The 26,056-nt window shown below is 38.1% G+C and overlaps 1 protein-coding gene across 1 annotated transcript in view; it reads right to left on the bottom strand.

Annotated features, from left to right (window-relative positions):
• Positions 1-26,056, bottom strand: part of PSMD1 (proteasome 26S subunit, non-ATPase 1) — a 94,808-nt gene continuing 68,752 nt past the window's right edge. Inside the window, exons 19-25 of the mRNA XM_047083921.1 lie at positions 19,388-19,490; positions 14,017-14,186; positions 11,699-11,791; positions 10,069-10,155; positions 9,149-9,295; positions 2,313-2,469; positions 1-217 (exon numbers count right to left, since the gene is read on the bottom strand). Of these exons, the coding sequence (XP_046939877.1) occupies positions 2,323-2,469; positions 9,149-9,295; positions 10,069-10,155; positions 11,699-11,791; positions 14,017-14,186; positions 19,388-19,490 (747 nt within the window). The 3' untranslated portion in view covers positions 1-217; positions 2,313-2,322. The remainder of the gene's footprint in view (positions 218-2,312; positions 2,470-9,148; positions 9,296-10,068; positions 10,156-11,698; positions 11,792-14,016; positions 14,187-19,387; positions 19,491-26,056) is intronic.

The following is a 26,056-nucleotide window of genomic DNA, read 5'->3' on the forward strand; positions in this document are numbered from 1 at the left end:
TTTTGAGATTTTAATATATTTATTTGAAAACCAAGTTCTGTAAAGAGCACACTAAATAGTCCTATATCTTCTCTTCACCAAAGACTTGGAGACAAGGTTCTTCAGGTCAACGCAGAGGCAATGATACATGCAGTGAATAGCGGGTCTCGGCATGAACGTCCTCACAGGCATTTCCCATACGAGCCTGGACAGTCTTCTTCAGAAGAGCAATGAGATCCTAGGGAAGGGGTGAGGGGGAAAGCTAGGGTCATTCTTTTTTTTTTTTTTTTAATTGTATTTGAAAGAGAGAGAGAGAGAGAAAGAGAGAGTGCATATGTGAGCAGGGGAGAAGATCAGAGGGAGGGAGAATCGTGAGCGGGGTCCACACTAGGCATGGAGCCCAACAAGCGGCTCAATATCACAACCACGAGATCATGACCGGAGCCAAAATCAAGAGTCAGATGCTCAACGAGCAGAGCCACCCAGGAGCCCCTAGGGTCATTCTTTAAACATTTTTTTATTTTTATTTTTATTACTAGCTGTTGAAGTCTAAAACTAGCCCCTAACCTTGCCTGTGTCGTCCTAAAAGCTACTTTTTGCTAAGACAGACTACAGTTTTTACACTCCTACTAGACTATTTTATCCTTTCGAAAAGAATAAGAATCCAACTTCTGTGGTGCCTGGCCTGGCTCAGTTGGTGGAGCGTACGACATTCGAACTCGGGGCTGTGAGTGGGCGCAGAGTTCACTTAAAAAAAAAAAGGAAGAAAGAAAAAAAGTCCAATTTCTAACTAAAACTTTTATAAGCCATCTTGTAATTAATTGCCTTGAAAGATTTAATCAGGGGGTTTTCAGTAAGGTGTGAAGGTGTTATAAAGGCTTAATTAAGGGGGCTAATGTGAGTCCGTTCAGTTCCACATAGACACCGAGTGCTCATTGTATCAACAGTGCCTTGTGTTGCTTGGGTAAAGCTTAGGAAACCAAAGGCTGAAAAATAATTTTCAAAAGTAAGTTTACATAACCAGGAAGTTAGTATAAATCTCCCTCTCTCAAAGGTCCAAACACTCTCAGAGGCTTGAATATAGTTTCCTACTAATGGCGGGGTTTCTGACTTAATATTTATCTGAGACTTGTGTAAAAAGCTTTCATTAAATGCTGGTCAGTGGGTAACACTCATGGTGCTAGACTTACCACCTGACGTTTAAATGTATTTTTCTTTTGTCATAATGTAATAAATGATACTGTTTTTATTATTTTTATTTCCATTTTATTTTAAGTGTATTTATTTATTTGAGAGAGACAGAGACAGTGTGAGTGGGGGAAGGGCACAGAGAGAATCCCAAGCAGGTTCCACACTGTCAGCACAGAGCCTGACACGGGGCGCTAACTCAAGAAACCGTGAGATCATGACCTGAGCTGAAAGCAAGTTGGACACTTAACTGACCTGAGCCACCCAGGTGCCCCTGTTCTTCTTATCTTCGAAGAGTAGAAGAGTAAATTCTTATTTGTCTGACAATGTACATGTACTAGGGTGGACTTAGTAAACCTTGATTATATAGTTCATAGGTTATCTTCAAATATGTGATGACTACTAACAAGATGGGGGAAAAAAGGACAATTTCATGACTTCAGATAGATTATTCCAATCTTCTGCACCTAAAGACCTACTCCAACACTGTTAGAATACTGGAATAATAATCTTTTTCAACTGGACAAAGCTTTGTGTTACAGTCTAATGGACTCCAAAGTACCTTTAAGCACCATGTTTTATCACATTAGATGTTCAACAGCTTCAGTGAATAAATAAATTATTAAGGCTTTCAGTGCCAAAAGAACTGCCAAAGGAAAGGGAGAGAGAGATCAATCAGTGAGAAGCCTAGACCTGTGTGATCCATGAACTGTAACTGATCTGTAATAAGGGGCTTACATCAAAATGTAAATCAACTCTACCGTGAGCAACTTGTTAGTTCAGCAGACTTTTTTCTAGGGGGAGCAGGTAAGTAAGCAAGGTTTTTTTGATGAAAGAAGCATTGAGTAGATTTACATTCTGGAGCAAGCTCCTTACCTCCTCATGGACCTATGAAAACAGTCTGTAGCCACTTTAGTAGCATTGGTCAAACACTACAGGGCAGACAGAGTGGAGGGAAAAAGAAAAAGGAACGGGTGGTTATGTGCACAGGAAGAAATCAAAAAGAGGGGAAATTTTAATACCATTTAAGTAAATAGGGATTAAGCATAAAAGGAATGGAAGAAGTGAGACAAGTCTCTGCCTAAAACATTTATGACGTACTGACAATAGATTTCCCTTGATACACAGTTTTATTCTACACATACCTCTGGGTCCTTAATCATCGATATACTCAAATGGCTCTGGGGGTTCTGGCTCTTGTTCTTCTTCCTCAATTTTTGGGCCGTGGGCTGCCACAGGTTCTACCAGCTCTTCAGTGTCTTCACTGGTATCCTTCAGGATTATGATGCCTCCAATGGAGAGCTGGAAACACAGAGCAAGGAATGAAGAAGCACAAATTCCACTCATATTTTCAGACTGCTTCCGAGTCTAGGGCGCATATTTGTGAAATGGTACCTTTAAGACTACTCGAATGATTTGGAAGTAAAGGACTGGAATAGAACTACACTTTACTAGACAAAAGTCAGAAAACCTGGGCATCTGTGCCTGTGTGATGCTACACTGGTGACCGACTGTTCAACAGGGAGAAGGAGCTAATAAGATCTTCCACATCTATTCCTTCAGGAATAGTCTGAAGACTAAACGAGGAAAGCAACGTCAGTGTACATCACAAAGGATAAAGAAAATTGTAATCCATAAGGAATATTTACAAACTTAGCCCAGTGGCTATGGATGCTAGGAGGTTTAGATGATGCATCCCAAGCGAAGAACAGTAAGCACTTCCAGTATTGTCTCAGTCTGAATGTAGTGAGAACGTCTACTGTCTAAGTGTAGATATGAATTCTAATGCCCTGCTACTCAACACATGGTCCTGGACCAGCAGCATCATTCCTACCTGGGGCTTTGTTAGAAATGCAGAAAACACAGCCCTACCTAGATCTACAGAACCTGCGTTTTAACGAGATCCATAGGTGATATGTGTGCACTTTCGAGTTTAAGAAGCACGCTAGTCTACTAGATACTTTATTATTTGTGAGAAAACTATCATTTTGGACACAAAAGACAATCTACGAATGAAAAGCCAATTTTTCTCCGGCAATTTCAGAATGACAGAGAGAACGACATAAATATCACAGATTTACCGATTGTTTTTCACTTTAATTTATAAATCCTTGTGATACAAGACAACAAAGTAGTAGATAGGCAACAAAGAAGAACTATAGTGTAAAAGCAATTGCATTAGCCCTCTCCCAAACATATTACAAGTAAATTCAAATACCAAACTCTTCACCCATCTCTGGTGTGCTAATCTTATCTTATTTTCTTGCCTGTGTCAAAGGAAATGGAAAGCTGCTCTCTGTAATTAAATCAGTCGACAGTGGCAGGGCACATCTGGAAAAACATTATTTCTACCACAGCACATTAATGGGAAGGAAAAGAAGCACAAGCACATTAGTCAAATGATTCATGTATGTACAAGTATCTCTGCAGTTCAACCTAATCTGATTTTTACTCGTCGGCACTCTGCCCTGCCATGCTATAAAACTGGTGTGCCTTCATGAATTTCTATCTATATTCTATTTCTCTTCTCTCAACACCCACATATCCATACACATTAATTTCTGACTCTTTCCCTTAAAAAGTATGCTTTCCTTGCAGAGGAGCCATTTTATGAATGGACCCTGCCTGTGCTATCCATATTCACCCAAGAACAATCACAGTACAAGGCCACTAATCCTCCATGGCCTGCAAGTTTACCTGAACCATTTAAAGGACCAAATGGAGATGAACTGTCTACCAAACAGAAGAAAATATCTACGTTCAACAAATAGGACTTCCAATATTTTGGAAACAGATGGCTCCAGGTTATAACTGTACTATTTTATGCTTAATTGGAATGAAATAATCCAACTCAAATCCTGCAATTATAAACAACATAAGGAAAGAGCCTTTTATAAGCTATGTGGTTTAGGTTTATTTTATTCTTTTTTTTTTTTTTTAAATTGTTTTTTCTTTTCCAACGTTTTATTTATTCTTGGGACAGAGAGAGACAGAGCATGAACGGGGGAGGGGCAGAGAAAGAGGGAGACACAGAATCGGAAACAGGCTCCAGGCTCTGAGCCATCAGCCCAGAGCCTGACGCGGGGCTCGAACTCCCGGACCGCGAGATCGTGACCTGGCTGAAGTCGGACGCTTAACTGACTGCGCCACCCAGGCGCCCCTATTTTATTCTTTTTTAAGTAATCTTCTATATCCAACATGGTGCTCGAACTTACAACCCTGAGATCAAGAGTCACATACCCTGGGGCGCCTGACTGGCTCAGTCGGAAGAGCACGTGACTCTTGATCTTGGGATCATGAATTTGAGCCCCACGTCAGGTGCAGAGATCACTTAAAAAAAAAAAAAAAAAAAAAAAAAAAAAGAGTTGCATGCTCTATTGACTGAGCCAGTCAGTCCCTGACCTTTTTATAAAATTTTATAAAATGTTCTTTGTCTCTAGCAACAATTTTTGTCTTAAAATATATTTTTTTCTGATTTAGTACAGCTGCTTCAGCTCTTTTTTAGTTACTTGTTTGCATGGGATATCTTTCCCCATCCTTTTGCTTTTAATTTTTGAATCTCTGAATCTAAAGTGTGTGTGTGTTTAAGATTTTATTTTTTTTGTTTTATTATCATTTTTAAATTTTAATAGTTCATTGTCAAGTTAGCTAACATATAGTGAGTATATATAGTGTAGTCTTAGCTTCGGGAGTAGATTCCTATGATTCATCCCTTACATACAACATCCAGTGCTTATCCCAACAAGTGCCCTCCTCAATGCCCAGCTCCCATTTCCCCCACCCATCTCCCCATCAACCCTCAGTTTGTTCTCTGTATTTAAGAGTCTCTTATGGTTTACCTCCCTCTGTTTTATTTTTTAAGTAATCTCTACACCAAACATGGGGCTTGAACTCTGAGATCAAGAGTTGCATGCTCTACTGACTGAGGCAGCCAGGCACCTCATAAAGTGTGTCTCTTAATAAGAGAGCATGTAGTTGGGTCCTCTTCTTTTTTATCCATTTGGCTGATCTTTGCCTTTTAACTGGAGTGGTTAGTCCATTTACATCTCATGAGGGTGCCTGGTTGGCTCAGCTGGTAGAGCATAAGACTCTATGTTAGAGCTGTGAGTTCTAGGCCCATGATGGGCCTAGAACTTACTTTAAAAAAAAAAAGAAAAAGATATTTCATCTGATTACTAAGGTAAGACTTATTCGTACCATTTTTGCAATTTGTTTTTTGTATGTCTTCTGTATTTTTGTTTCTCAATTCTTCCACTACTGGCTTCCTTTGGCATTATGTAGGTACTTTCTAGTGTACTAGTTTAATTTCCTTGTTTCTTTCAGTCGACTTTTGAGTTGTTTTGTCTGGTGGTTGTCTTTGGGGTTACAATTAACATCTTAATCTCACTGAAAAATAGCAACTTAACTTCAAAGTATACAAAAACTACACTTCAATATAGCTGTTTCCCCATTCCTTTGTTGTTACTGTGTTATGAACTGAATGTCTGTGTCTTCTCATCCTGCCAATCACATGTTGAAATTCTATCCCCCAAAGTGATAGTATTAGCAGGTGGGCCATTAGCAAGCAATTAGCCCTCATTAATAATGAAATCGGTGCCCTTATAAGGAGAGCCATGAAGAGAGCTTCTTTCCTCTCTGCTCTCTGCCTTGTGAAGACACAATGAGAAGAAGGCCATGTGTAAAGTAAGATGAGGGCCTTTACTAAGACCCCAATCATGCTGGCATCCTAATCTTGGACTTTTAGCCTCCATAACTGTGAGAAATGTTTGTGGTTTAAGCCATTTAGTTTTAAACGATAGGTGGCAATCTGCTTTAGCAGCCAGAACTATGACATAGTTTAATGCAAATTATGCTTTTGTGCATACATCAATACCAATTTATGACTGCTTAATACAGTTGTCTTTTAAACCAGATAGGAGAAGAGTTACAAAAATACATTTATACTATCATTCGGATTTACCTATGTAGTTACATTTACCAGTGCTCTTTATTTTTTCATGTGTATTCAAATTACTGTCTAGTGTCCTTTCATTTCAGCCTGAAGCATTCACTTTAGTATTTCCTGTATGGCAAGTTGGCTAGCAACAGATTCTCTTCATTTTTATCTGGAAATGTCTTAATTTCACCTTCATTTTTGAAGGACCATTTTGATGGATACAGAATTTTTGGTTGAGAGTCTTTTCTTTCAGCACTATGAATATATCATCCTACTGCCTCCTGGCCTCCATGGTTTCTGGTGGCAAATCAGCTGTTAATCTTATTTAGGGTTCCAGTATATGATGAGTTGCTTCTCTCAAGATTTTTCAACAACTTTATCACGATGGGGCTGGGTGTGGATCTCTTTGGGTTTATCACTCTTGGATTTACTGAACATCTGGGATATGTAGATTAGTAACATTTATAAAATCTGCCAAGTTTTCATCCATTATTTCTTTAAATATTCTATGCTTTTCTTTTTTGGGACTCCCGTTATCCCATTTTATGTAGCTTGGTATGCCTGGTAGTGTTCCACAGATCTCTGAGGTTCATTTTTCTTCACCCTTTTTTGGAGAATTGTTCTTCAACTGACCTATCTTCAAGTTTGCCCAAGCCTGCTTGAATCAGCTGTTGAGCTCCTTTAATAGTTTTCATTTCAGTTACTGTATTTTTTAATTCCATAATCTCTTATTTTTTATGATTTCTATCACTTTACTGATACTACTTGTTAAGACATTCTCATACTTTCCTTTAGTTCTTTAAACCTAGTTCCTTTAGGTCTTCAGACATATTTTAAGTAGTTGATTTAGTCTGCCTAAGGCATCTAGGTTCTTATTTCTTTGTATGTCTTGTAATTTTTTGTTGAAACTGGACATTAAAATAATATCATGCAGGCACTCTGGAAATCAGATTCTCTCCCTTCCCCAGGGTTTGCTGTTGTCTGTTTTGTGACTTTTCTGAACTTCTTTCATAAAGTCAGTATTTTTTGCTGTATGTGACCATGTAGTCTCTACTCAACTGAGTGGTCAGCTACGATTGGGCAGGGCTTTCCTTAAACACCTGGAACCAGTAAGTCTCCAGTCTTTGCTGAGGGGCTGTGTGTGCATTAGGGAAGCACACCACCAACAGTCAGCCAGGCAGCTGGCAACTCTTCCTTAGCCTTCATTGCTGGCTTGCTCTGACAAAGCCAGTCTTTTGACTCCTAGATGGACAACGGTTGCAGCTTCCTCTCATTCTGAGCAAATGCTAATAAACATTTAATTTCCAACAGAAACATATCAGTCTTCTCATATGGCCTCACGATATGGAGCGTATACTTTGCTGTCTTCGGTTCTTCGTAATTGTCAAGAACACTGGGTGTCTTGTGTGCTTTCTGTATTCACTAGTTATGTGCTAATAGATCTATTCTTGATATACCCCACTTAAACTGGCAACAGCAGTTTCTAGACACTGTTAAATACACTCTCTGTAAACATGCCACTTAGATGAACTGGGTAGTCGAGCAGACAGTGACTGCATTTAAGGTGTGCATTGGTGGTTCTATGAGTTCATTCATTGTACACTACAGACCAAGTAGTATTAGGTTCTAGTCATAATGAAGGACTAATAGGAAGTAGGAAAAGATCTTCAAACGATTCCTGCCTTCCTGGCCTGACTGCCTTGCTACCTACAGCCATCTGGTGACTTGTTACCACCATCAACCAATATTTATTAAATTTTCTTAAAAAAAAATTTTTTTTAACATTTATTCATTTTTGAGAGACAGTGAGTGGGGGAGGGGCAGAGAGAGAGAGAGAGAGAGAGAGAGAGAGAGAGGGAGGGAGGGAGAGGGAGGGAGGGAGACACAGAATCCGAAGCAGGATCCAGGTTCCAAGCTGTCAGCACAGAGCCCAACACGGGGCTTGAACTCACAGACCGCGAGATCATGACCTGAGCTGAAGTCAGGTGCTTAACCAACTGAGCCATCCAGGTGCCCCATCAACTAATATTTATTAAGAATTTACCATGTGCCAGATATTGTTTTAGGCATTTTACATATAATGATCTATTTAATCTTTACAACATTAACAGATGAGGAAATTGAAACATGAAAAGATCAAAAGACTTGTCTCAGTTATACAGCTAAGAAATGGCAGAGCTGGAGTATAAACTCAGTTCTACCCAATTCTAGCTCTTCACCACTAAATACAGCCATCTATCCCTGTCCTTCTCTCCTCTACTGATAATCTAGTTAGGTAAGACCTTGGCTCACAAGTGTAGGTAAGAGATGCCTTCCACTCACCACTATCAGGGACCACTTTCAAGTTGATGAGAATGGGTTTACTTTTTTTTTTAGAAATCTCATCTATGGCACTGTAGACAGGCCCAGGATCTGGATGTATTAAATGTGTCTACTAATAGCTTTGTTTTCCAGTTATAAGAATGTGGAGGAAAAAAAGACATTTTCATGCTCAAATTATTGTTCAGTGTTTCTAACCTGAAACATTCTTCCTTAGAATAAATTAAATGGCGGAAAGATCCTTTTCAAATTGTAAAATTCAATGCTCTAAGGGCTTGTGTATTAACTGTTATCACCTTATTCACTCTTTCATTCCTGAGTTAGGTATAATTCTTATTTTACAGGAGAGGAAACTGAGGCAGAGAGAGGTTCAGTATTAGACTTAAGGTTACACAGGCTGTAAATGGTAGAGTCAGGATTCAAACTCAGGATGTCTGGTCCTGGAGTCTATGTTGACCTCATAGCTATCACCATGCTGTATTAGGAACTTCTAATATGTAAGCCTCTGGTAGATGAAGGATGCTTGTAGGGTTACCCAAAGGAAAAAAAAGATCTCTCCCAAATCTATATGAAATGGAAGGGAATGTCCTCTCTTTTGCTAAGAGACTGATTTGTTCTAGAGAGCTTTCTCCAATGCTTTGGAGATTTAGCCTCTTCTATCAATATGTCATTGTTCTATGAATTAATATCCCACTGGCATATAGCTAAGGGCCATAGATAACTTACTGGTTTGAAAGGCTGGTATCTACAGGTCTCTGGCATGGTCAGGACCTTAAGCTGGGCAGGCATAACTCGGGCTGGGTTATCCAATAACTGGAAGTTTGGCTCAGGTTCTTTTTTCTTCTCTTTTTCTTCCTTTTTTTCTGCTTCGTCCTGGAAAATATGAGAAAATTACCCAACAAAGGTTTACTTCTCTTCCACATCACTGAATAACGTTTGATAAGTTTACTGAGCAACTCCTTTTAAAAAATTTTTTTTAAGTTTATTTATAGTGAGAGGGACAGAGACAGTGTGAGCAGGGGAGGGGCAGAGAGAGAGGGGGAGAGAGAGAGAATCCCAAGCAGGCTCTGCACTGTTAGCACAGAGCCCGATGTGGGGCTCGAGCTCACGAAATTGTGAGATCATGACCTGAGCCGAAACTGAGAGTTGGATGCTTAACCAACTGGGCCACTCAGACATTCCTTTTACTGAGCAACTCTTAGGTACAAAAGGTAGCTAGGATTAGATGTAATGAAAATACAACTAAAGTCATACCAGACTCAGGATGGACAGGACAACTGTGCTTAGGGGTGAGAATGCTATGTAACTTGGTTTTAAAGGATAAGGAAGTTTTTCTACCAGGAGAGACCATAAAAAGAGGGTCTATTTAAACAAATGATACTGTCTTTGCTTGAAAGGGCCTTTTTTTCTCCCAACATCATCTCATTGTCTGAAAATTCTACTCTGCCCTTCAAAACCCACTTTAGTTGTCATTTCCTCCAAGAACTCAACTCTCTTCCAATTAAAACTTTAGGAGTCTCTATGCTTGGAACGGGATACTTACTTAAGGAAGCCAAGAGCAAGGTATGGAAATGTTCACTTACGAAGAACCTGGACCATGATAAAGATAGATATATCAACCCACATGATCACCAAATTATACTTACCACTTCCATTTTCTCCTCCTCTTTTTTTTCTTTTTCTTTTTCCTTTTTTTTAGCCTTGGCAGTAATAGATAACACAGCAGTGGAAACCTAGAGGAAGTGAACATGGTAAATCGTAGTCTCTTACCTACAAGGTACAAGCCCACAGAGAAATCAGTTCTATAATACTTTGTTTCCTGGAAGTAAGTATCATAAATAACAAAATAACCAGGGAATAAATGCGAAAAATAAGCAGGACATTTATTCATATAATTTTCTACTATAGTCCTCAGGTGATTCTTTAGTTCCTAGAGGCCTGCATCCAATATAACTCTTATTATTACCACTTTTTTTAATCTGTAGTCTACCTTGGATGTGGATTTGCTATCATGAGATTCTGAGATATTTGGGTGCTGCATACATTTTTACTTTATAGGGAAAGCACTAGAAAACATAAAAATTTCCTCCAAACTTGGTCATAAAGATCCTCTTACTGAATTAGATGCTCTACAATTGTAATACACAGTGGGTGAATGGTTAGCCTAGAACTACCCTTCTTGATGGGTCTTGCTAAAATCGAAGGTAAAACAGGGACTTTGAAGGCTGGCAGTATTGGTATAAGCTGATTTTGTTTCAGACCTAAAAGCCGGGGGTCTGAAACATAGCTGATGGAACAGGATGTTGTCGTCAGAGATATTCATCACCCACCACCCTCAAATTTGGTCAGTTGTATAATTATCCCCACTTACAAAGTTTACAGCAAATAATCAACTGGCTAATACAGAGCACTGTTGAGAGGAAGAAAAGTATTTTCCTTAGTATAAGGTATCAAAAAGGATAATTTTACTGAGAAAACTTCAGGGGCAAGTGCAGCTCTCTAACTCACGATAGTTTAACACACATCAGTGAGTATTCTCATACATTGCTGTTAGTAGCATAAGTTGGTTATATCCATTTTGAAAGGAAATTTAGTTAATATCTATGAAAATAAATAATGTACATTACTTCTAATCAATCACATCTAAGATCGTAACCTATAGGTATACTCGTACAAGTGCACAAACACACATGTATAAAGACTCTTATTCTAGTCTCATTTGTAACAGTGACAAATTAGAAACCACCTTCAAGTGTTCATCATGCGAGGAACTGAGAAGACAGATAATGGTATTGTACATAAAGGGAATGCTCTGCAGCAATGAGATCCATATACACTGAAAAACTTAGATACTTTTAAAAATTTTAAGTAGGCTCTACACCCAAAGTGGGGCTTGAGCTCATGATCCTGAGATCAATCAAGTTGCATGCTCTACCGACTGAGCCAGCCAGGCGTCCCCTAAAGATTAACTGTTAAAGTGAAAACAATAAGCTGCAGAACAGTGTGTCAACAATTATTTGTGGTATAAAAAGTACTGACATGTGCAGAGAAAACATTTGCAAGGATTCAGAAATTATGATTCCTGTGACGTGGGACTTGGATGACCAGGAGAGAAAAAGGGCTTTTACTTTACATTCTTGTGTAATGTTGGATTTTACCATAAGAAGTATTACTTTGAAAATATCTAATTTAAAGTATTTAAAACACACCCAAGTAAAACACTAAGCAGCTTCTATATAGAAGTACAAATGCTGCTCAAGGGAACAAACAACCTACCTTTTCCTTTTCTTTTTCTTTTGGTACTTCCAGAGGGGCAGGATATGCAAATGTGGATGGTTTACAGTTTGATTTATACTGAACTTTCGGCATCTGAAGAAATAAAAGAGTTTTCCTCCTTACATTAAAATAACCCAAATCAAGATTTAAGTATTTTATGCTCTTAACAAGCATACAATGCAAAGGAATGCCAGAAGTTTCAATCTAGGCTAAATGTTCTCTTACAAAACTCCCTTACAGGCATCTGTCTTCTTCACTGAATTTGTTTCTAGGTGCTTTACAGAACTACCTGCAGTTCCTTAGACTTTCCTGAGGCTCTGTGCCTGTTCATGGGCACCCCCTTGATCTCATCTCTACTGGCCATGCACCCTGCTTCATAAGTCTCACTCATGGTGTGAGCATCAGATCAACGGTTACCTCCTTTGTAAAGTGTTCTTTGATTAGTTAGCCTGCACACCTAACTTCCATGTACCTTCCTTACACCACTCTAACAATCTATACAAGTCTGAACATGGTTTCTATACCATGTTATCACTCCTTATAAGAGCCCAACATGAGCCTGATGAAAAAGTCAGCTTCACATTACTTAGTGATTAGGTTTTAAAGTTCTCTAGTTTGATGGGGCGCCTGGGTGGCGCAGTCGGTTAAGCGTCCGACTTCAGCCAGGTCACGATCTCACGGTCCGTGAGTTCGAGCCCCGCGTCAGGCTCTGGGCTGATGGCTCGGAGCCTGGAGCCTGTTTCCGATTCTGTGTCTCCCTCTCTCTCTGCCCCTACCCCGTTCATGCTCTGTCTCTCTGTCCCAAAAATAAATAAACGTTGAAAAAAAAAAAATTAAAAAAAAAAAAAAGTTCTCTAGTTTGAATTTTTCCCTATTTACCCAATTTACACTGACAGAGAATGGTAACTGGCATCATATTTACAGGATAAGAAATCTTGTCTTTTTTTAAGTTTATTTATTTTGAGAGAGACAGAGAGTGCAAGCAGTGAAGGGCAGAGAGAGAGAGGGAGAATCTCAAGCAGGTTCTGCGCTATTAGCACAGAGCCCAACACGGAGCTCAAACTCACAAAACTCTGAGATCATGACCTGAGCCGAAATCAAGAGTCAGACGCTCAAATGACTGAGCCACCCTAGCACCCTTGGAATCTTGTCTTTTTCATTCTACTTCCCTTGTAAAGAATGGAAAACAGAGATCAGAAGATTGTGTGCTAGAGGGAAAAGTCCCTACAGATTATACAGGATGCTTCACCACAATGTTAAAGGTTAAAGGTTAGGGACTGGGGAACCTAAAGATTCTTGTTTGGAAAGAATATTTACAAATATTTGCTCAATATTTACAAATGTGAGTAGTTTTATATTGAAATACTTAAAGGATAAATGACTGTATAGCTATACCGGGGGGGGGGGAGGGGGAGTCAATTGGATGAAATACTCAATCTTCATCAGCTATTTTCTGGTCCCAAATTTTTCCACTTTGAAAATTTAATAGAACATTTTAACAGAAGTGATGACCAGATTTAAGAGTTATTTGAAGGTCAAAAGGCTCTGAGAAGATGGAAGAACAAGAAGGTGAATCATCAGGCCACAGGATTAGGAAAGACCTAAGCACAAACCCCACTAAAAAAAACATGGACGGTGTGATGACAGGGGATGTATCACTTCCAGTCCTTGACTTATGTGACTAGTTTCTCTCTGTCAGATTCCTTGGCTTCTCATTGTTGGTCTTGTTTTCTGCCACTACCAAAGAGACATCCTCCTATTTTGCTTTTCCCTTTAGAAATAATCCTTTCTTCCATCAAATACTCTAGCATAATACAACTCTGAAACATGGCCCTGCCTCAAAGCCTCACTCCGTATTAAGATTTAGTTCAGGTCCTCTTTCTTCCTTGCCCAGATGATTGCAATAGCATTCACTGTAATGGATTTCCACGGATACCAGAATGAGGTTTCTAGAGTGCGAACCTCATCATGTCATTTATCTGCATGAAATCCTTCGATGGCTCTTACAGAACTTCAGTATTAAATAAAATTGGTAAGAGCGAGCTATAAAACCTTTTCGTATTTTTAAATTTGCCTCCTCTCTTACCATTCCCTCTCAACTGATTCATCCAAGGTTACACAGTTAGTAAGGAAACCTGATTTTCAAAACTTCCACTGACACACTCCACTCAACAAGGTGATGACTCAATTTGAAGGGAAACAAATATTGGCGAGATGCCAATTCATCTTTAAAATTTCATGAAAATCCTTTTGAGTGGGTGATTAGGTAGGATACAGTGAAGAAGACACACTATAAACGTGAAGTCTTACAAACATACCTTTAAGTCCTTGTTAAGGCCAATGACACAGGTAGGGGTATAAGCCAATGACAGGAAGTGTGAAAGAGGAAACCAGAACCAGAACTGGGTAAAGACAAGGACGCCAACTACAGAAGGCATATGGGTGTGCCCAGTCCTGGACTGCAAGGAGATTGTGACATTATGACCACCTGTAGAAAAAGAGAGAAACCATGAACATGAAACCAGTAGGGCCATAATAAAGATTTCTAAGCACTGCACTACGGAAGCATTTGGTGATTATTTTAAGCATACAGTTCACAAAATATTATATGGAGTAGCTGGAGTTTGTTAGCCAGTGAATTATCTAGGGTCTCCAAAACTGAAGTGCTGTAGACCTTCATTCTGTATAAGTAGGCATTTTCCAAAAACGAAGCCTAAAGGATATAAAAACTGAATGCTAAATTAAATATTAAAAAAATTTTAATGTTTATTTATTTTTGAGAGAGAGAGACAGACAGACAGAGCGTTGAGTGGGGGAGGGGCAGACAGACAAAAACAGAGAATCCGAAGCAGGCTCCAGGCTCTGAGCTGTCAGCACAGAGCCTGATGTGCGGCTCGACCCCACAAACCATGAGATCATGACCTGAGCTGAAGTTGGACACTTAACTGACTGAGCCACCCAGGTGTCCCACTAAATTAAATATTAATCTACATTCTACACTGGGGCTTTTAATGCTAACAAAAAGTAAAATTTCAGTACACATATTTGCAAACAATAGCAAAGAGGCAAGAGGCAGATATTGTTTGCTTAGTTTTACTCTTTCTGCTTTAGTTATGTCTGATAGTAGATTGCTCCAACATTTTAACTAGCCTTATGACCTTGGACAAATGACTTTACCTCTTAAAGTCTCTTTTCCCATTGGCAATATGAAGGTTTGAACTTGAGCACTTGAACTAGAGTACTATCACTAACAAAAGAAAAATTTTAATCTCTAATCCTTGATTCAGATGAAATTTTTTGAGGACACACAATATGTGAAACAATGAAACCAGAGCCAATTCTATGTAATCAGAAGTTTGGGCTGTAGACAGTATTATGGCTCAGAGCCTGTCCTGTTCGCCCATTCCTTGCCACATGCCCTAGACTATCCCTTGAAGGAGTGCAGAGAAACAGTTTGAAAACTAGTGAACAAGAGTGAAGATCCAACCATCAGTTAGACACCTGGATCATTATTGGGCCCTTGAAAGACTAAGAATCTAAGGCTAATAGGGGCTGAAAAGTTGAATGCCTTTAGGAACCAGTCAGGCAAACAAATAAGAAAACTTGGATTGGAAGCAATGGGAAATTGAGGCAAATGGAAAGTTCATGTCATATTTAGAGAGGACATGTTACCAAGGGTTGCTAGGTACTTTTGTTTTTAAAAGCAGATTAGAATCTGGATTTTGTCCAATATTTTGCACATTTTGTTAGGCACACAAAACAAAACATGTTTAAGTCCGATGTGGTGGCCCACAGGCTACTGTGTTGAAGACTCTATATAAAGTATTAGTGCTGGACCCCAGAACTTTGAGACCCCAATCTTTTAGTTTATATAACATAGCCTATAAATGGCGCTTGTCTGTGCCTAGTCACCATCCTAATTGAATTCCAATTCTGGATCCCTACTGCTCACATTTCACTTTTTTTTTTTGGAGATTTTATTTTTAAGTAATCTCTATACTCAACACGGGTTCAAACTTCCTATCCAAGATCAAGAGTCACATGCTCCTCCAAGTGAGCCAGCCAGGCGCCCCATACATTTCACTTCTTTAAACCTCAGTCTCTCCCAGATGCCTCCATATTAGAGTCAGGAAGTACTAATTCTACTACACTAAAAAGCACTTTAATTTTTTATAAGAATCGGGGTTCAATTGTTCAACCAAATAACCGAGATTTTATCTGGAAAAAAAATCAGGTGTACTTTGTTTTTCCAACAGGAATGAGTTACACATTTATTGTCTGCTTGTACTTTTCTCTACTCAACCTCCCCCATTCACTGAATGCTTACAATATACATTGAGAATCTTGAACAAAATGCTGAAAGCGATCCTGAGGAGTCTCTAGTCTAGTGGGGAAGACAGATAACTACATAATTAGACCAGAGCAGGCAAGCATTAGGATAGAAACCTGTGCACTAGTGAGAACATACAGCTAAGCATGCCTTGGCACCTACCCCAACATGAGGCTGGGCAGGGTAGAGCAGAGGGGAAGGCTTCCTAAAGAATGTGATCTTTGATTTAAGTTTTGAAGCTGAATTCCCTTTTATTGCAATGAAACCCATTTTCTTCAGACTTAGAAACTAAACTAGCTTTCTGTTCTAACAGTCGGGAGATTTACTACAAAACAAGAAAGAGTTTGTCCTATTGATAGTGTTTACACAGTTTTGCAAACTTCAACCATAAACCTTAATTTTTGGCTTTTCTCCCCGAAGAGACCATATCGTTGAGTGAATTCTCAAATTTCAGTCATTCCTTTGAAGTTGCCCTCCAGATTTTCTCCATTACCACTAACTTCTGAGAGCCAGAATACATGACTACACATTTTTTCTAATGCAGTTGCAGCCCAGTTTGTAGGGGGACAGGACACTGACAAAGTAGAAAGGGGTGACAGAATAATTATGCTTGTAATAGTGAACACGACACTACAGAACCTTTATATACTAAATGACACTAAAATAAGTAAGGCAAAAAACATAAATAAAAAGAGAAATGCAAAAAAAGCATCAAAACTTGACGGGTCCATAACAATTCAAAGAGATATTCACAAAAGGAAGTGAAGGGAGAAAGGCCTGAAAGAGTAAGGAAGAGGGGAGAGAAAGGACTTCCAGTAAAGACAGCGAAATGAAGCCAAAACAAGAGAATTATCCTCCCCCAGTTTTTTGTTTTTTTTTTTCTAATTTTAGAGAGAGGGCAGAGTGGGGGAAAGGGGCAGAGGGAGGGGAGGAGGAGTGGGGGAGAGAAAGAGCAAGAGAGGGAGAGACAGAGAGAGTGAGAGCAAGAGAGGTAGTACGCGTGTGCGCATGAAATAGAGAGAGAGAGAGAGAGAGAGAGAGAGAGAGAGAGAGAGAGAATATGAGAATCTTAAGCAGGCCTGAGCTGCTTGACCTGAGCTGAAATCAAGAGTCACACACTCAACCGACTAACCAACCCAAGCACCCTTATTTTCCCCTAATTCTTAAAAAACAACTCTGATATAGCAGAAACCAGCAAGAAACCGTAGTAGCTCTGAATGAACAAGTAAAGGGTTGGAGTGTAAAAGTACAAACTTCAAAAACTGCAGCTAAAAAAATAAATGAATACACAGAAGATTATGGAATAGTAAAATGTTACTCCTAAACCCTACTTAAAAACCAATTATCCAAAGTAGCCAATCTCAAATGGCTACATACTGTATGATTCCAACTATACAATACTCTGGACAAGGAAAAACTAAAGCTACAGTGACAGTAAAAAGTTCAGGGGTTGCCAGGGACTGTGTGAAAGGAGGGAGAGATGAAAAGGTGGCACAGAGGATTTTTAGGACAGTGAAACTATTGTGTATGATGTAATGGCAGATATATATTTATGCATTTGTCAAAACTCATAGAAAGTGAACCTGAATGTGGGATGTTTGGGTGGCTCAGTCGGTTAAGCGTCCGACTCTTGATTTCAGCTCAGGTCACGATCCCAGGGTTGTGGGATCGAGTCCCATGTCAGGCTATGTTCTGAGCATGGAGTCTGCCTGGGATTCTCTTTCTCTCTCTGCCCCTCTCCCCACCTTGTGCACTCTTTCTCTCTAAAAATAAAAAAAAAAAAAGAAATTAATGAAATTAAAAGAAAAAGAAAGTGAACCTGAATGTAAACTAGGGACTGATAAAATCCAGCCAATTAAGTGTCAAGCCGTAGTACAGATACCCAGGAAAAAGCAGCAGTAATTAAAGAAATGGTGATGAGCACTGAATCCATTCAAATATGGAACTAAGACTAAACTGTAAGAATTACAATTTCACAAGAGGATGTAAACATTATAAACCATGACAATATAAAAATATTAGAAGGCGATGAAGAATAAGGAAGAAGAAATTATGACATGCCAATGTCTGTATTATTCATATATGGGAGAGAATCGATACCACTGAGAACTGAAATGTTTTACTTAAGTACCTATGGAGTATTTTCCTTATTTATACACAGCTACAAAGAACTGTCTTCAAATTAAAAAGACACAAATAAATTGTGCCTTAACCACTAAAAATTTAAGCAAAAAACTCTTTTTGGACAATGAAAACAAAACAAAAACCCCCATGTGACAATGGATTAAAAGAGAAGACTATCTGCCTCAAACATTTAGGAAAAAAAAAAAAAAAAAACTAACTCCTGAGAAAAGAGAGAAAAAAGAGAGAAAAAGACAAGAGAGAAAAAGCAAATAAAAGATTTCAGCAAAATGAAAAGAATTTAGGGAGGAAAAAAAGTAGCATCAGCAAAGAAACATAAAAAGAAATCTCTGGCAAATATAATCAAGAAAACACTCTCAGCAAGTGAAAACCTGGAGAGACTAAGAAAACTTTAAAGACATAAAAGGACTGCAACTTCTTTTCCTGACCTCCTACAGAAATATACATGCATTTCTAGTTGACCAAGAAAAGACTGACTGTAGTAGCTATGGCTGAGAGTGTTTTCATTAGAAGATATACAGATGGCTAATCAATTTGAGAAAATATTGAGTAACAGAACTGTTATGAAAACCTTGAGATACTATTCTTCACAGCTTTCAAATTAGCAAAGATCCAGGTACTAGAGCACACGCTTCTACCTTGGAAGGGTAGCCTGTCTCTGACATCAAGCATAATGTAGAGGTGAAGAGTGTGAATTCAGGAGCTAGATGGCGGTTACACTCTGTATTTATTAGGTAAATATTCCATACATCCTATTTTAAGATGATTTGGCTGCTAGAATTTGTCTAAAACCTATTTTTTTTACTCAAAATCTTTCCAGTGTCAACTTGTTTCAAATTGATATATACTAAGAAAATTAGAGAAAAAAAAATCCATGCTGAGCACTTTATTAAGTGATAGGCACTGTTTTAAAAGCTTTACATGGATTTTTAACCCTCCCAACACCACAAGGTAGACTTTACAAGACAAGAATATAAACATGGGGGAAAACTTCTCAAGGTTATACAGCTACTACTATAAAGGGCCTGGGACTCAAACCCTAACAGTCTGCACGCTTAACAACTCTACTAAAGTATTTCTATGAATTCTAGGCTCCACATTTTCTACAGGAATAATTTCCCCCAGACTCAATTTCTACTATGTCATAGAGCACATAGTTATTACTTCAACAGATTTAGTTTAAATAGATTAACACATCTGGAAGATTTAACATTTACCTGCATCCAGTATGCCCTGGGCCAAAATAGCGCCAAACTTGGCCATGACATCATCATGTTTATCATTGATAACTTTGGAATACAGCTGTCTGAACTGATTCACCTGTATGAACAAGAAAAAGAATTATAGTCAAATTCTATACATTTGCGGTGTCATTTCAGAACAGGGAATAGATTGCTCAAATTATAATGAAACTTGAGTTCTGAATTTTACAACATTTAAAAAGAGAGAGAGATATAAACCAGACTTGAAAGCAGAAAAGTTCCATGGCTGAAATCATGGGTGTTATGACTTTCCTTGTGTGGGAGTACCAGTTCTGTTTTCAATCCTCATTCCACAGTGGATGATTCACACTCATGGGAATGCTGAATGCGATTTCATATCGCACCACGGTTAGTCAGTAGGCTTAAACAGTTCAAGCAAACACTGAGGACTTCATTGTACTGTGAATTACAGCTATTTGGCTTACCATAACCACTACTAGCAGGCATAATCCTTCAATTCTATCTTCAAATAAACTACCCTTTACTGAAGTTGTGTGAGGTATATTTTGGATTTAGTGTATATGCACACATATTAATTTTTTGAGAACATGTCACAATAATTAGTCTCATCAAAAAAAACACCAAAATGGAACATGTGCTAACTTAGGATGGGATACCCAGTAATTTTGTTTGTTTCTTTATTCTTTTCTATATTTTCTAAAATTAATATATATTACTTTTACAATTAAAAAAAATAAAGTTTATAAAATAAATATTATCAATGTATTTGCGATTCCTTTAAATCTGTTTGGGTGACAACAAAGGAACTATTTTACACTTCTCTGTTTTCCCACCAGTGCTTTTCAAGTGGTAGGCACCCAGGAAGTCTGCTTGTTCAAGAAGCACATAATCAGGGAGCTCCCCAAATCTGCCAAAAGCAGAAAATATTGAATTTGAGTTTCCTAATATAATGACTTTATCTGCATTACATATTCTTTCAGAATCTCTTCCCTTCTTCACTTGCCTTGGTCTTAGAGGCCACACTGTGATACAGTGCAGGGTAATCTAGAATCAGACAACCCTGGCTTATAAATATCTCTGCTCCAATAAGCTGTTTAGGTAAGCTACTTAGATTTTATGAGCTTCAGTTTCGTCATCCCTACAGGGATTAGAGTGCCTACACCTTACACGGCTGCTGTTAGGACTACCTGATGTAAATATATATGTAATGTAATGTGTAAGAGGCATTTTTGACTTCAATAGCATGGCCATCCTACCATACTAGGGCAGAATCCTACCAGTCCCCCTTGACTATGATCTCGGGAACCTAATACTGCTAACAAAACAATATTCCTTAAACACGCTTCTCATTTTTTATTCACAGGCAGCAATAAAAGGTGATGGGAAAAACAATGAAGTCACTCTGCCAATACCTAGCAACTAACCATTAGTAAGCCATTTCTATCGGTCTTACTTTCTCTTAACTATAAAACCCAGCATGATTAGATCATTGTAAAATTCCCTTCTAGTTTTACAAATCCTAAGGTTTGATGCTTTTACTCTGGTTCAACAGGCCAAATTCCTTTGATTCTGAACTTATTTTAGATGAACACTTACATTACCTTATATAGGATGGAAATTTTATGTGCTAAAGGTTTATGAAATATGTCATGATCTTATAAAAAGAAACACTGGACAAAGCACTGTATGTACATTATGAGGAAGAATTTAAATATAAAACTACACCCAAAACAATAGGAAAACATTCAGTGAAACTGAAAGATTGGTAAAAAAAAAAAATCAACACAAATGTATAACAGGATTATCCAATTACTATTAAGTACATTACTTAAAGAGCTACTTTTATGTTTATCATTTAAACATTTTTCCCCCCTCACATTTTATTATTTATGCAGCAGTAACTTAATTCTCATGTTTATGATTCTTCAGAAAGCATTATCGTTTTGGGGCACTGAGGTGGCTCAGTGGCTCAGCCACTGGGGTAGCTCAGTCAGTTGAGTATCTGATTCTTGATTTCTGCTCAGGTCATAATCTTGTGTTTCATGAGTTGATGCCCTGTGTGAGGCTCCATACTGATGGTGTGGAGCCTGATTGGGATTCTCTCCCTCCCTCTCTCTCTGCCCCTCTGCTGCTCTCTCTGTCTCTCAAAATAAATAGCTTAAAAAAATCTTAAAAAAATTATTTTAGTAGGTGAGGGCAGTTATCTTAAATTTGAAAGGCAAGTTTGAGATCATGTACTCCCTCTATTTACAGATGTGAAACTGAAGTAAGATGGGTGAAATGCCTGGTTTGCTTGTAATCACAAAAAAACTAATTGCAACCATAGTTAGGATCATGGTTTTCTGTTTCAATTTCACTGTTATGCATAGTATGGCGCCCCCATATAAAGTAGAATTTGTGGGAGAAAAGCATATTTATTTCCCATTTTATATTATGATAATCTCACAGAAAAGACAATTAAACTCTAGGCAATCCTGTGATCCATGCTTTCTACTGGGCATGATTATCTAAAAACCTACCTTTTCCAAATTCATGCATTTTTAACATTCATCATATTTTTAACTCTATACCTTATACGGCTGGGGGGGGGGTGGTGGGAAATCACTCTCAGGAAAAAAAATGGGGAGAAGGGAATAAAGTTTTTTGGGGTCATTTCTGTTGGTACTTATCACCTGGGAATGTCTCCTTTCAATTTTCTTCTATTTTGCCAAATACAGAAATAAAGCAGCACATTGGCGATCAGTTTTAAAGTTGTTTTTCTTTTCTTTTCCATGAGATTTCATCTCCTCTTATGACTTAAACTAGAGGTCTATAACTCCTTCCATGAAATCCTTGAGGCCAGATGAATTTTGGAATTCAGAATTCAGAAAGATAGCATTATACATATACCCTACATTATGCAATACTCTCAATGGAGCATGGGGGCAATAAGTTATGATCAAACAAATTAATATTTTAAAAGCAGCTAAATGACTGAATATTAACACTAAATGGGATAAAGGCTATAGATGAGTTCATATTAGGTCAAGTTCTGCAGCCAGTGAGTCCTTAAAAATTTTTTAATTTTTATGTTTTTGATGGAGCAAAATAGTGCATGAGTGGGGAAGGGGGAGGGGCGCAGAGAGAGAGAGAGAGAGAGAGAGAGAGAGAGAGAGAGAGAGGTAAGGACAGAATCCCCAGCACTTAAGCTCCATGCTCAGCAGGAAACCCGATGCAGGGCTCGACCGCACCAATGTGAGATCATGACCTGAGCTGAAATCAAGAGTCGAACGCTTAACTCACTGAGCCACCCAGATGCCCCCCAAATTGAGTCCTTAAAAATAAACAAACCTCTCTTCAATATTCAGAGCTTTTTAGATTTTGGAACTGCAGATAATGGGCTATGACTTATATAATTTCTTTGTGGCTAGTCCCAAATCTCTTTGGTTCTGACTTTTTTCCTATGCTCTCATCTTATTTCCAGCTGACTTGCTAACATCTCAAACTCAACATGCTTAAAAAATGATCTTTATTCTTCTTTCAAGATATTGTCAATGCTACCATGATTTCCCCATTATCAATATGCCAAATGATGTTTTTAGCTCCCTTCGTAATTTTATGAGTATTATTTTGCTTATGGTAGTTGCTTGCAGCCCTTGCTTTATATTACCACTGACACTATTACAGTCCAAGTTTCTACCTAAGGTGACAGTATGGTAATATATATTATTACTTATAGATGTGTTATGCTGTAAACTATCACCTTATAATACAAAATTTCATTCTTATAATTTCATCCTATAGACGTTCAAACTTTCTCCATAGAAATACTTCTAGGTTACTATGATATTTCACAAAAGCCTCATCTACTTAAATTGTGATTTTAGAACTGCAAAAGCTTATCAAGCTTGGCCAAACATGATCCTACTGCCAAAAATGTACCTGTCAGTGGTGGGAGAAGCTTTCCCCCAGCAGGTAACCTCAGGCCAGGGGATATTAGGCCAGGAAGAGCACCAAATATTTTATTCCTACACTGTGATATTTTTATCTGATTCTATATATGATAATATGTATGTGTTCAAAAATGCTAAAGGTAGATTTCATTTAATAAGGAAAATAAAAGATCCTTCATAAAGAGTAGAGTTGGGTTCTTCAGAGAAAATAGTTCCAAGGACCTATAAAAGTACATTATTCTAGTTAAATGGTTCTGAGTCTGGTGTAAAGGCTTTTTAAATTGGGTTTGTAATCACCCAGGGGTATATGCATGTTCCTGGGTCTACGTTGGTGAGAGCGAGTGAGCAAAAAACCAGCAGAAGAAAAGCAAAGATGCACTGAGATTACTTAAACCAAAACCATAACGTATCAAACTAAGCATTAAGACAGCATTCTGTAAATGGATGTGATGTATATCATGATTACATAAAACATTTCCTTTGGAATGTCTCATTGTGCATTTCATAAACTGAGAAATGTCCCTTTTGGATTCCTTTGAGGGGTGGTTATAGTTTGATGAAATTAGCACTTTATCTCCACTTTACTTCCACTTTATTTCATGCACCAGTTTGCAACCTTGTGACTAGGACTCATAATCTTGAGAACTTCTCTTCAAGCTTAACAGCTTTTTCTTTTCAGCAAAATGTCACATACCACTCCAAAAGAATCTCAAGTTGTCTTGTTAGCAATTATCAGATAAAAGAGAAATGATATAAATGACAGTCCACAAAAGTCTTTACTGCATGCTTAATAGCAGAAAACAATGAAATAGAACTTAAATTTTAGAATTCATGAGCTGAGTAACAGTTTCCCTCTAAGGAATAGAGTTTCCTGAAAACTGGAGCTTTATACTGCCATACACAGCTTTGCTTTCATAGTTGGCAGGGTATACGTTTAACTTTCCCTGTGGAGTTTACATTAATGGCAATGGCTACCAGCTCTAACTGCATTTCAACATTCTTAATCAATACTCAGGATTCTGGTACAATCTGAAGATGGAAGTGTGCCCCATGTATTCAAATCAGCTAAGACTTGGTTCAACAGTATTTTATGGAATGATTTTAAAAATGCAAATTAAATTCTGTATTTTTTCACTTTTTCTAAATGTGAGAAAGTTTTATTTATTAGAATAAATAGTTGAATGCTTTTTCAAACTACACAGCCTATATCCTACCCCACCCCCATTCCAAAGGACTCTGCCATTGTTGGTGCAGAGTTTATGATTGAAAAATCAACAAAATCCTACAGCAGAGGATGGAAAGATAGTAAAACATTTGTCTTGTTCACAATACAAATAACATGAAAGCAACATGCAAGGTCAAAGTGAATAAGTATCTATATATTACTATTAGGGGAGGTGCATTCCATGGCCTAAACTTCCTTCTTTAATGACATTACTCAATTGGATAACCTCCAGCTGATAAAGCTCAGAAGATCAAAAACAGAAATAAAAGATGTGAAAACTATTCATACTATAATTGCTATATTTAAAAATAAAAACCAAAAGGAAATGCAGACTCTTTGAAAAGATGTTTATGTTTTAAAAGATATAATATATGAAGTAATATATTATTAAAACAGAATGAGAAGTTAGATTCTATTTTTGCAATAATACAATTTTTGAAAGTCTTACAAATTATTTTGACAGAAAGAGCAGCACTGGATAAATGAAATAAAAATGACAGCAAATGCTTAGAAATGGAAATCTATTAAACAAAGTTTCATAAAATGAGAATGAATAATCCAGCATCGATGAGTTCTGGCAATTCTTCTCTTCTCCACCCGCCCCATCAATCTACTTTGCTGAAAATGAGGATGTTCTACACTTGGCAGATGAGGCAGAAGACAGTATACTAATGGCTTTTCCACTTGTTAATTTTGACTGTTTCTCAAACAGAAGCAAAATTAACACAAAACTATTAAATACCCTAATTTCAAGTTAACGAAAAGATCTGAAATTAGTGCATAAGCTCTACACATCTACTTAATATAGTAAATGTGGTAAGTTATAGTACACGTGAATAAGATCTACGCATTTTCTGTTTCTGAACAAAATGAAACGTTTTGGCTGAGGTGCCAATTTACATTAGATATTATACTCTTCACATGATGTCTAGGGGATTGTCATGAGGAAATTTTAAAATAGATGTCTCTGTGAGGGGAGTCATCCACAGGGTTTATCTGAGAAAACGGGACGGCAGGATACGTGAAGGGGATTTCTGTGGGTCTTTCCCCCTCACTCCAAGCCTAAAGATGGGCTTCAGAGGGATCACTTAGAGAGCTTAATATGATCAGTGGTCACTGTGCATTGACATCTGACATGAAAAACAGGAGGCATTAGCTATCGATTGAGGTACTAGTGGAGAGGGAGTAGGACGAAGAGGAGGGAAAGGAAGACAGAGAGGAGGGAGCAGATGAAGCTGCACTAAGAGCCATATTTCCAGCTACAAGGGAAAATATGCAGGACTGCCTATGTGAACAGAAGGGGTCAAGAGGGAAAGAAGGCCGTCCTGCAGCCACGTGAAACTCTGCCCAAAAGATCACCCAGGAGGGCAGTGACACTCTAAAAGAGTCTGGATGTACTCATTTTCCTTCTTTTTTTTTTTTTTTTTTTTTTTTTTTTTTAAAGTTTATTTATTTTGGGGCACCCAGGTGGCTCAGTTGGTTGAGTGTGTGACTTCAGCTCAGGTC

The sequence above is a fragment of the Lynx rufus genome, unplaced genomic scaffold (genome assembly GCF_022079265.1).
Source record: "Lynx rufus isolate CCGP_SWC_20201006 ecotype Redwood Valley unplaced genomic scaffold, mLynRuf1.p SCAF_2, whole genome shotgun sequence".
NCBI lineage: Eukaryota > Metazoa > Chordata > Mammalia > Carnivora > Felidae > Lynx > Lynx rufus.